At 39.5% G+C, this 12289-nt stretch overlaps 1 protein-coding gene across 1 annotated transcript; it reads right to left on the bottom strand.

Moving 5' to 3' along the window:
* Window positions 1–297: 297 nt before the first annotated feature.
* LOC134680403 (uncharacterized) lies at window positions 298–7230 on the bottom strand. The gene is made up of 5 exons (XM_063539535.1): window positions 6934–7230; window positions 6672–6845; window positions 5863–6193; window positions 5303–5558; window positions 298–880 (listed from the first exon to the last, which is right to left on the bottom strand). Exons 1-5 carry the CDS (start codon window positions 7051–7053, stop codon window positions 577–579), a joined length of 1185 nt encoding a protein of 394 aa, XP_063395605.1. The 5' UTR covers window positions 7054–7230; the 3' UTR covers window positions 298–576.
* Window positions 7231–12289: the final 5059 nt, after the last annotated feature.

The raw sequence follows: 12289 nt of genomic DNA, 5'->3' as shown, positions 1-12289 counted from the left end.
TGAGCTGTAAACAAATATACAGGGCGTTCCAAGACTATGGGACATCAAGGAAATTGTTATTTACGACACAAGTGCGAAAAAGAGGAAATTCGAAACGAGTGGCGATAAATTAAAACACGACCGAAGGGAGTGTTTTAAATCAACACGAGTTGCGAATTACCTATTCGCACGTGTATCGTACAACGTTTTACAGTACATATGGCCCTTTAAACTTTTGACATCGCACGAAAAATGTTATTTTATGCACTAGTGCGGGAAAATAGGGCCATATGTATGTACTGTAAAGTACTTTTTAAATATCGTAGATGGAACATTTTATTGAAAGTCATTATATTAATTTAAAAAACAATTTAAACTGAATTCATAGGTTTTTAAATAATTACATGGTTGAACCGGGAATCGAACTTGCTATACACGAGAAAAAAAATACCCAGTAGCTTTATCATACCGATCGAAAGGCTTCATCATAAGGATTATTTTTTGCTAATAACATAGTGTCAGAAATAAAAGGAAGACCATGAATTTTAACATTTGATGTGAAGAAAGAATAATCTTTCAGGGTAAATAAAGTTAAGGTCATGACTTTATTGACATATTTTCCATTACTTCTTTTACAAGTACATCATGCTTGATACATGAGAGAGTTCCATCGGATTTATTGTATTGGAGTGATGTTAGTCGTTTATTCGGCTTTTTCCTGTTATTTATATCAACTTGTCCAACGAGCTGTGGCAGAGGGATCTCCCGGTAGTTGGCGACCCCTCGGCATTCCCTCTTAGCAATTCTATACAGGAACATGGCAGTGAAACCATCTGGGAAATCCTTCACCAAATCCTTCCAACGTATGTCGCTCCAAACTTCATACGGTGATTTTTTTAGCCTGAGAAGCAAGTTAATCATTGAATATTGATAATATGTTCCTACTTTACTTATTATGTATTAAATACTCTCCGCCTACAACTACGAAACTACCCCCCACCTGTGGGGAAAGGCAGCGCAACTTTAGCACTCTCTTATTAAATTGCAACCCTTAATAATCCCCCCTTAGGAGATGATTATATTAGAAGAATTTATGTGTGTAACCTATAGTAGAGTTAGACCAAGAAAAGTCTGCAATGCTTTTGATAGCACGCGCAGTGCTATTGCGCAGTGTTATTTTAAACGTCAAACTTCTATGAAATTATGACGTATAAAATAACACTTGCACTGCGTGTGCTATCAAAATCGTTGCAGACTTTTCTTGGTCTAACTTTAGTATTGGGTGCCATTTAATCGATCTGCAGAATATTCCTATTTTGATGAACAATAATATATATTAAGTCACCCGAAATAATTGATACTTGGTCAGCAACTTATGGTAAGCAAGTATTTCTAAACCAGTTCGTAATTAATGTCATACTGAGCTGCTTTATTTGTTAACAAATTAATTATTCGAGCGGCAGTAAGTGATCCGTCATTAATTAAATTTTGTTAAGCAATTAGCATTTTTTTTTTCATTACAAAGCGAATTATTTCAATTTGGATTCCAATTTAACTGATTCGTCAAAATTGGTTAGCTGAAAAATCAGTTGATCAGCATATGTCTAACCCAACATAACAAAATTAACTGTTGGTTTCTGTAAAGGCCGCAGATATAACCTAACCTACTTTTCTTGTAGTATTTGTTTTTTGTGAATGTCATATTAGTTCTAACCTAACCCAATTTTCTAGTAGCAGTTGGTTTTTGTAAAGGTCGCAGTTCTAACCTAACCCACTTTTCTTGCAGCAGTTGGCTTCTGTGAAGGTCAAAGTTCTAACCTAACCCACTTTTTTAGTAGCAGTTAGTTTCTGTAAAGGTCGCAGTTTTAACCTAACTTAACTCACTTTTCTAGTAGCAGTTGGTTTTTGTAAAGGTCGCAGTTCTAACCTAACCTAACCCAATTTTCTAGTAGCAGTTGACTTCTGTGAAGGTCGCAGTTCTAAACTTCTAACCTAACCCAACCCAACCCACTTAGATAGTAGCAGTTGGTTTTTGTAAAGATCGCAGTTCTAACCTAAACCACTTTTCTAGTCTTAGTCATATTCTGTAAAGGTCGCAGTTCTAACCTAATCCACTCTCCTAGCAGTAGCAGTTGGTTTCTGTGAAAGTCACAGTTCTAACCTTTTTTTTTTGTTGACGGAGTGGAAAAATGCGTTACGCATTCCCCCGGCCTGGGGAGCCATGGGGGATATGTGGGACTCCCTCCTGCAACCGCCCTCTCATGTTGAGAGGGGGAGAGGAGGTATACCCACTAAAAGCCACTCCGGCGTCACCCTTCTTACCGTTTTGAAGGAGCCATGGGATGCCTGGGATTCTACCATGACTCCTTCCGGTGGCCCTGGCATATCGTATGCCAGAGTACCCACAGCGATGAAAAGGAGAGTCAGAGACGCTTGACCCTCCGCCAATCGTGTAGTGCCGTTTAGCGCGGGCTCCCACAGCCCGCTGGCCTTACTAGGGGTTTAGGCGGGCGGCAAATTGTGCCCGTCTTCTTCCCCGCCGTCTGCGTCGGTTCGGGTGCGCGTCAGCCCTGCTCTCACGCTCCCTTTCCGCGGCCTCCTTCTGTGAAATGACTATCTCACAGAAGGAGGCAACTGCCTTCCATTTCCTTTCGCTGCCCAACATAGCTGCTACGACGTTGCGCAGCGAAAGGTTTCCCACTCCAAGAGCCGCAGACATGGTGCGACGCTCTACTGCCCAACGACTGCATTCTTCAAGCGTGTGTTGGGCCGTGTCATCCAGCGCGCCACACTCATGGCAAGCCGGGTTGGCCTCCCTCTTTATTTTGCACAGGTAATGACCGAAGCATCCGTGTCCGTTCATCACCTGTGCCAACCTAAATGTAACGGTCCCATGAGACCTCTCTATCCACTCCATGAAGGACGGGAGTACTGCCTCTATGGTATGAGTTCCATAGGGATAGTTCTCCAGGTCCTCCTTCCACCTTTGCTGCATCTGTTCATGCGCTTGTTGACGCGCCCTCCGCAGTTCTTCGGGTGCAGGAAATTCATTTAGGGCCCTGCACCTGACCCTCTCCCTATGCGCGTCGGCCAGCACCTGAACCTCTAACTCCCATGGCAACGTACCCGCTAAGGCACATGCCGCTGCCCATGATACCGTTACATAGCCCCGGATCATCCGGATAGCCACCACCCTTTGTGGTCTTCGGAGAAGGGCCTTATTTGTTGAATTCATTCGATGTGCCCATACCGGAGCTCCATACAGCGCCATACTGCGAGCCACGCCGGCGTAAAGGCGGCGACACGGGGCGCCTGGGCCTCCTACGTTGGGAAGCAGTCGACCCAGAGCCGAGGCGGCGCCCACTATTCGGGGAGCTAATTGTAAGAAATGCTCCTCGAAATTCCAGTTTTTGTCCAGGATAATACCTAGATACTTGAAGTGGGGCATTACCCGGACCATCTCGCCGCTCACAGGGATGGCTGTCCCGGCTGGGAGTCTCCAGCCTCTCTTCCCGAAAACGATAGCCTCCATTTTAGACAGGGCCACCTTTAGACCCAATGCCCTGATCCTACTGACCATCAGGTCAGTTGCAACGGCGGCCTTCCTGAATGTCTCCTCCAACTGAGCTCCCCTGACAGCTACCATAGTGTCATCCGCGTAGCAAATAACAGTCGTCCGGGGAAGTAGAGTCGCTCTGATGGCCCAGTCAAATCCTATGTTCCACAACAGGGGTCCAAGTACAGACCCCTGGGGAACGCCAGAGGTCATTGTCCTCTCTCTTCTTCGGCTACCTCTCTCGTTGTAGAGCACTACCCTTTCGGTAAGATAGTGCCCCACAACCCTTCTAAGATAAGAGGGCACCCCATGGTAGCGAAGCGCCTCTTCTATCACTGAGTACGGAAGGGAGCCAAATGCGTTTGCGATGTCCAGTGACACCGCCACCGCTCCCTCCTTGTTTTCCGTCGCGTACTCACAGAAAGCCTTGAGGGTTTCTAGTGCGTCAATAGTAGATCGTCCATTCCTGAACTCGAATTGACACACAGTTCTAACCTAACTCAACCCACTTTTCTAGTTTCAGTTGGTTGCAAACATACCAACAAATGAAATGAAATGGGTATAAAATGTACGCTCACGATTGGCTGCTGGTATCACATGGACTGATTTCGCTCTGCCTGCAATTCTGCCGATTTTTCAAATCAAACGTAACCCACCTTATTAAATCAGATAACTATTCCTTTAATATGCATACCTCTCAACTAAACTACCTAAAGACGTGTTTTTTCTGCCAACCAATTTTTAAATCTTGCTGACCAAATAATAATTTTGCAGCTCAAAGTTGACTATTTAAAAATAGTTGACTATTTATTAAGCTGATAAATGACAACAGAAGCAGACCGATATTGGTTTATAATGTTGCCCGTTTCTTAATTATTTAATTAAGTACTTCCCAATAGTATTTATCTACTTCCATATCATAATTTCCCTAAAATACTTATGTTTAGAAGCGGTAAGCTGATGGCCTGTATTAAGAAACCTTCATCTGTGATTGAATAGTAATGTTTACTTTACGTTATCGATAACCGATATTTTAATTTAGAACATCTCTGAGAAACAAAGAAATTTGATTGGGCCTCTATTGTAATATCAGTCGAGATGACGTTTTATTCGAAATGAAGTGTTTTTTTTTATCTTATTTATATTATAAGCCATACATCGAAATGAAGTGTTAGTTGCAAACAATTTTGACAAATCTCGTATGTTTCTTTTCTTGATGTCGAACGTCGAACGTTATGGCAGTCGTCTCCCAACTCTAGTCTCTGAGTAAAAAAAAAACTTCGGATTCGTGTCATGCGTGAAAAAGTTTTCATTTGCCGCCATTTCATGTTTAGTAAATAAAGATAGTAGAAGTAGTTTTATGTTTTCTAAATAAAGATAAAGATAAAGTATAGTTTGTAAGTATAGTAGGTTTGGAAGTGTATACTAATACCAGACTCTACAGTCTGTGCGGAAAGAAAAGAGTCGTAGATTATATTGGATCCCATACATTTCACGACTCTTCTCTTTCCGCACAGACTCTAAAATTAGCTTGTTTTGTAGAAGCTTATGATATGGATAGGTAGATAAAGCCGTATATGTAACAGCACATAATTAGGTATTAAAATACTCGTATGATCCTTTTCAGATACTCATTTCATTCGTTTCATAAATCCACACTCTCTATTTTAATGCCTTTCATTATGTACCACTAGTAGTCACATAAACTAATATTAATTCTATTGATATTTAGTTTCTCGCTCGATCTTTAATTTAATGCCAACTTACTTGTTATAAATAATTTTCCGTAGTGATTTCAACTTTATAGTGCATTTGGCAAACAGTTGCACATGCAGTTTGCTGAACCAAAATTCACGCAAGTGTACTTGACCCATATCCTCCTCCACTTTACGCCACACTTCTGGATTAAATTGATTATTTTTTAGTTTTTTAAAGTGACATCCAGAATGTTCCATCAAATAATGTATTAATTTAGCCGCCAAATCTAATGTCCATTTAATTTTCTGTTTTGGCTCCGGTTCGCCTGGAAACAAATCATTGATTATCTAGCAATATTGATAGATAATTATATAATTACCTATCATAATTATTATATTATAGTTTGATACCCCCTTGTCCCCCTTATGTGGAATAATGTACAAAATGCCATCATTTTATATTAACTAAAGAGTTGCATATTGTTATTCTTAATATAATTGTCAATAGGTATATTAAAAACTATATGCATGCCACGTTTCGTGCTTTCTACCGGATGGGACCATACCTCCATACTAAATCGAGCTAAGGAGCCGCACTAAATGTAGTAAACATTAAACGAATATATTTACCTTTGGTATATTGAGAGAATCTTTTATTAATGCCCCGCGGCTCCCGGCCCAGCACCTCTGATGCGATTACACAGGCATCTTTAGGCTTGTGATAGAAGCAAATTTTCATTATTTTCTCTTCTGTAGGAGTATAACTCTGGAGTTTCACCGGATACGAATAAGTGATCTGAAAGTATCTGAAGACTTGGTACAGGCTCCGATGCAGTCCCTGTGCGAGATATGCAGCTACATAGTTTCGTACACACTCCTCGGCAGATTTTGATGAGATCTTGATCCGAGTCCGGTTCCTCCATCGCGCCAAGCAGATTGGTGTATCGGGCACACCAAATTTCTGAAACATTAATGGCAAAGTTAGACCAAGAAAAGTCTGCAACGATTTTGATCCCACACGCAGTGCAAGTGTTATTTTATACGTCATAATTAATTTAATTTCAAGATTGATGTTTAAAATAACACTTGCACTGCGTGTGCTATCAAATTCGTGGCAGACTTTTCTTGGTCTAACTTTACAATGTTTTAAAACTGTTATTAATTTATTTTTTATACTTGGTCAAGCAGATCTTGTCAGTAGAAAAAGGCGGCAGATTTGAAAAATGTAGGCGCGAAGGGATATCGTCCCATAGAAAATTTGAATTTCGCACCTTTTTTTACTGACAAGATTTGCTTGACCAACTATATATCATACCTCATCAAATCATTCCTTACCCGTACAAACCTGTCCCAGTTTTATATCATACCTCATCAAATCATTCCTTACCCGTACAAACCTGTCCCAGTTTTATATCATACCTCATCAAATCATTCCTTACCCGTACAAACCTGTCCCAGTTTTTTTTCATTAATTCACCTTCTGCTTTAGTAAAGTGCCCCCTTGCACATAATTCTGCTTCTTCAGGTGGTGGTTTTCGTGATAATCGGAAGTTCTGTTGGTATAGAGGCAATTCCCACGTTATTTCCTTTCCTCTCAGAGTACGTACTAAGAGCTGAAAAACCATTTAGATAAATGATAAATTCACAGTAAAAAAAAGAAATATAATGTTGATGGTAAATAAAGCGCGGGCAGTAGATAACCTGAATATACTTGTCATCTTCTGTTCGAGACTGATTGAGAATCTCCAAGACCCTGCCCATACTCGCGGGGTCTGTTATATCGGTCACGTCTTCAAACATTTTTTCCAGTTTTTCATTCATGTTTTGTTTTCACTAAACTTTCTATCCGCCTAACCTCATCAGCCACCTTTTTAAAATAGTTTGTAATCTTACACAGTAAATATAACTAGTACACGGTCGGTCACAATAAAAAAATCTTATTTAGTATTTCTTATAAAATTATGCAACATTGTATCATTGATTTGAATTAAAAGGAACAAGATATTTCTATAACCAAAACATTGTTTACACTACTTGTGACTTGACAGTCTTGACACTAATAACTAACCCCGGCTACACACGTAACGATAAATCGTAGCGATAAAACTCTGCAGTCCGAACTGCGCAGTTTTTTCTGCCGTGTGTATGACAAATCGTTGTCGATTATCGTAACGATTTGTCATACACCAAACGATACGTCGTGTAGATTTGTCGTAGCGATAAAACTGTGCAGTCCGACTGTGCAGATAAATCGAACGTTCCTAGAGCCTCCACACGCCTCCGATATCGACGTCGATCGTCAGTTCTCCGCAGAAGCTCACGCAAGAAACATGTTATCCATGTCATCAAAGTTAATATGGAAGTTTAGTTTTCTTAAATTTTCTAATGTTCCGCGCAACTTTCTTATTTTTTTTCTGTCATGAGAAACTTCTCCTGACAATAACCAAACAATGTATGACAATGTATATGTAGGCCACCAAATGAAGACCAAAAACAGCCACACGGGAAATAATTCGTGTATGAGCGAATTTTGGCATAGTTGTAGGTCAAGGTGCCTTACACAACATACTGAAAGTACTGGTGGATGGGGGGTGTGCTAACGGGTGGAGGGGGGTTTAGAGGTCCCTTTTTTTAGTTTTTCGTAAATAACTCGTAAACGGTGGCTCATACCAAAAAATGTTCTTATACATAAGTGATCTACATAAAATTGCCTACAAGAAAGATTCCGTGCACTTTTTCGCTAGGATCAATAGTAAAAAAGATATTAAAGCCGGTAAGTTAGTTATAATCAATTTTATGCTCCCACTCGTAAACGGTGGCCCATAACAAAAAAATATTCATGAACATAAATAATCTACATAAAATTTCATACAAAAAAGATTAATGGGCAGAGTGTGGAACTGCATCTTACCGAGCATCTTGAATAGATTTTCAAAGGAATTACTAAAACTTATAGTACAGTCATTATATCCAAAAAACCGACCCTACCCGTGAATAATTAGTTCTTGGATTTTTTTTTCGTAGGTCCCTCGGGGAGGTCACTGGGAGTGTAAATTCAAAAAGTAGGCTTAATCAGGCTCCTGCGTATATTCGAAAAATGGTTTTTTTCCAAAGAAACGGTTTTTCTTCAATAACTCGGCCATTTTTGATTTTACAGTAAAACCGTAAGGACAAAAACTGTAGGAAATTTGATTCTCTACAAGGTAGTCCAGTCATTATATCCAAAAAACCGACCCTTCCCATGAATAATCAGTTCTTGGATTTTTTTTTCGTACGTCCCTCGGAGGAATCACTGGGAGTGTAAATTCAAAAAGTAGACTGAATCAGGGTCCTGTGTATATTCGAAAAACGGTTTTTCTTGAATAACTCGGTCATTTTTGATTTTACAGTAAAACCGTGAGGACAAAAATTGTTCAGAATTTGATTCTCTACAACTTCGTTTCCCTTCATTTATGCCGTAAAGCGTGGAACATAGGAGATAATGATAATATTTTGAATTTGTCGCGTTTTTCAGGTTTAATTTCTAAAATATCGATTTTGGGGGAAAGAAGGTGGGAACCAAAATTGTTCAGGTTTTGATTCTCTACAAGTTTAGTCCTCTTCATTTATGTCGTAAAGTTGAAAATAAACGAGATGTTGAAAATATTTTGAATTTCTCGCTTTTTTCAAATTTTATTACCAAACTATCGATCCTAGAAGAAAAATTGTGAGGAACAAACTTGTAGAGAATCAAATTTTCTAAAATTTTTGTCCTCGCGGTTTTACTGTAAAATCAAAAATGACCGAGTTATTCAAGAAAAACCGTTTTTGGAATATACACAGGACCCTGATTCAGTCTACTTTTTGAATTTACACTCCCAGTGATTCCCCCGAGGGACGTACAAAAAAAATCCAAGAACTGATTATTGACGGGAAGGGTCGGTTTTTTGGATATAATGACTGGACTAACTTGTAGAGAATCAAATTTCCTACAATTTTTGTCCTTACGGTTTTACTGTAAAATCAAAAATGGCCGAGTTATTGAAGAAAAACCGTTTTTTTTGGAAAAAAAAACCATTTTTTGAATATACGCAGGAGCCTGATTAAGCCTACTTTTTGAATTTACACTCCCAGTGACACCCCCGAGGGACCTAGGAAAAAAAAATCCAAGAACTAATTATTCACGGGTCAAAATCTATAATGACTGTACTATTATAGAAGGACGGACGAATAGACAAGCAAGAAATATTATTAAAAAATACCTAATTAAAATAAGAGGGCAGTATACCGAAATCAACGAATTATATGACCTATTATGCTATTATGTACCTATAATTTTTTTTAATTATAGATGGTCAAGCAAATCTTGTCAGTAGAAAAAGGCGCGAAATTCAAATTTTCTAGGAGACGCTATCCCTTCGCGCCTACATTTTTCAAATTTGCCGCCTTTTTCTACTGACAAGATCTGCTTGACCAAGTATATGTATAAATATTTAAAATAAGACTCCTTAACTCAAAAAATCTTTTAAAGTTAAGATTAGTAGTTAAGCTTGATATTATATGATGTGCATATTTTACTGACATAATTATTATTACGAGCCCATTGTGTCCCACTGCTGGGCAAAGGCCTCCCCCCTCTTCTTCCATTCTTCCCGATTTTGAGCTGCATCTGGCCAGTCTCTCAAAAAGGAGTCTAAGTTATCCCGCCATCGCCGACGAGGTCTGCCGCATCTCCGGTTCGACTCATGGGGCACCCACTCCGTGGTTATCTTGGCCCATAAGTCATTCGGCATGCGGCAGACATGACCAGCCCAGTCCCACTTTAACTTGGCCGCTTTTCGAGCTACATCTATTATTTGAGTTTTAGAGCGCAGCGTGGTGTTCCGGATGTGATCCCTTAGTTTCACACCTAATATGCTGACATAAACAGTTTAAATTTATTTATTTTTTGCTTGACCAACTTTAAGACATAAAGAATTAGCGAAATTGGTCCAGCCGTTCACGCGTGATGACGTGACCAAGAGAAATATGGATTCATTTTTATATTTTTCATTACATTTTTCATAAGGGGTCATCCATTAATTACGTCACACCAATTTCTAGGTTTTTTGACCCCTCCCCCCCTTGTCACACTTGGTCACATTTGGCAAACCCCTCCCTCCCTAGTGTGACGTCACATTTTTTCTACGAAATCGCCAAATCGAATTAAGTACCTAAGTATTATTAATATTTTATGAAAATATTTTTGACGATATATTAAGTATTAGTAATTTTATAACCCAAAACTGCTTAGGAAAGAAAATTAAACGATTAAAAACTATTTTCGTTTTAAAAACTTGTTATTTAAATGTACAGCGAACTAAATAATTTAAATAAATTTTCGGTTATTGATGAAGTTAAAGTGACGTCACAAAGTTTGTGTCTCCCCCCTCCCCCATGTCACAATATGTCACATTTTCTTGACCCCCTCCCTCCCCCTAAACGTGTGACGTAATTAATGGATGACCCCTTATTTACCTACTTGAGGAACGTGCGCACACAAGCAAGCTACGTGAAGTACTGCCGAAATCCGAAATGACCGATCGCCATCCACACGTAACGATAAAACTGTGCAGTTCGCTTCGACAACGATTTTTCTGAAGCCCCCTCCAGACTATGCGCGTGAATCGCGGGCGAAGCCGCGAACGCGAGTGTGGAGTCGATTTTCGCAGACAGCAAAATCGACTCCACACTCGCGTTCGCGGCTTCGCCCGCGATTCACGCGCATGTCTGGAGGGGGCTTGATATAATTTGCAACTGCCACCGATCAACGATTTTCGACAACGATTTGTCATACACACGGCAGAAAAAACTGCGCAGTTCGGACTACACAGTTTTATCGCAACGATTTATCGTTACGTATGTAGCCGGCATAATACAATGCACAATTTGCATCATTTGCCAGGGTTGCCAACTCCAATTTTTTTTACCCCCAGAGTTCAACTTAAAAACCCCTAAAACTATACTATTATTTTGGAAAACCCACTAAATAAAAATTAAAGAAATTATACGTTTAATTAATTCTTTATTTATACATTTTCCAGAATTTAGTACATTATTATGATTTTCAACCGGTTCGACATTTTTGTGATCATACAATTGAACATACTGAAATTTTACTTAAATGTTTGGCGGGAAATTCAAAAAAAAAAATCTTGGGCTGGTCACACTTTGTGTAGTAGGAATTATAGTTATGATCCTAGAAAATATTTTTGATTTTCTATGCACACGCAAGGTACCTAAGGATATAAGTTAAATAATAAATATACGTTGACGTGCACTCAAAGTCAGCTCACATAATTTCTACCACTATGTAAATTACACTCAACGATAAACACATATTTTAACACCTTCTCACCATTACCAGGCGTGTCTCACTCCGCGATTTCGTCGGTTTGCTACAGGTAGCTAAACTTACATCCGTTCGGCCCCAATTTTGGGGTTTGCCATAAGCCGCGCGTGGCGCTGTCGCCACCTAGCGGCCATATCTGTACTGATCGTAACAGACGTGTTTTGTTAGAGAGTGAGTCTTCTGCGATCGCAAGTGCTCGAGTGGAGACCACGGACTAGCAAACGCAGCGTAGGACGTCCACCCACAAGATGGACGGATGACCTTGTTAAGGCCGCCGGAAGACCGGTACGAGTGGAGGTCCAAGGGGGAGGCCTATGTTCAGCAGTGGACGTCTTATGGCTGAGATGATGATGAGTCTTCTGTACTTAGTACTATTATTTATTCTGTGCCATTACCATTGTAACAAGGCAAACAATTTAATGTAGTGTAAATAAGACCTAGCTCGATATTACCGTAATATTAATCCATCACCAAAAAAAAATACATAAGTACTATGCCAAATATGCTAAATGCTTAGTATCAAAATATTTATAGAGCACCAACTTCCTAATTTGTTTACATTTGTTAAGAAAAAAAAAAAAAAAGGAGTTGTAAACATTGCAGTGTTTCGTTATTTAAAGCCAAGCGCGCACCACGATTTTTTGTCGCGCGATAATTTAGTCGCAGAAATGTAACGTATGGGTTTAT

This window comes from Cydia fagiglandana, chromosome 3 (assembly GCF_963556715.1).
Source record: "Cydia fagiglandana chromosome 3, ilCydFagi1.1, whole genome shotgun sequence".
Lineage (NCBI taxonomy): Eukaryota > Metazoa > Arthropoda > Insecta > Lepidoptera > Tortricidae > Cydia > Cydia fagiglandana.
Note: the sequence above shows the minus strand (reverse complement) of the source record. Positions and strands in the feature narration are given on the sequence as shown.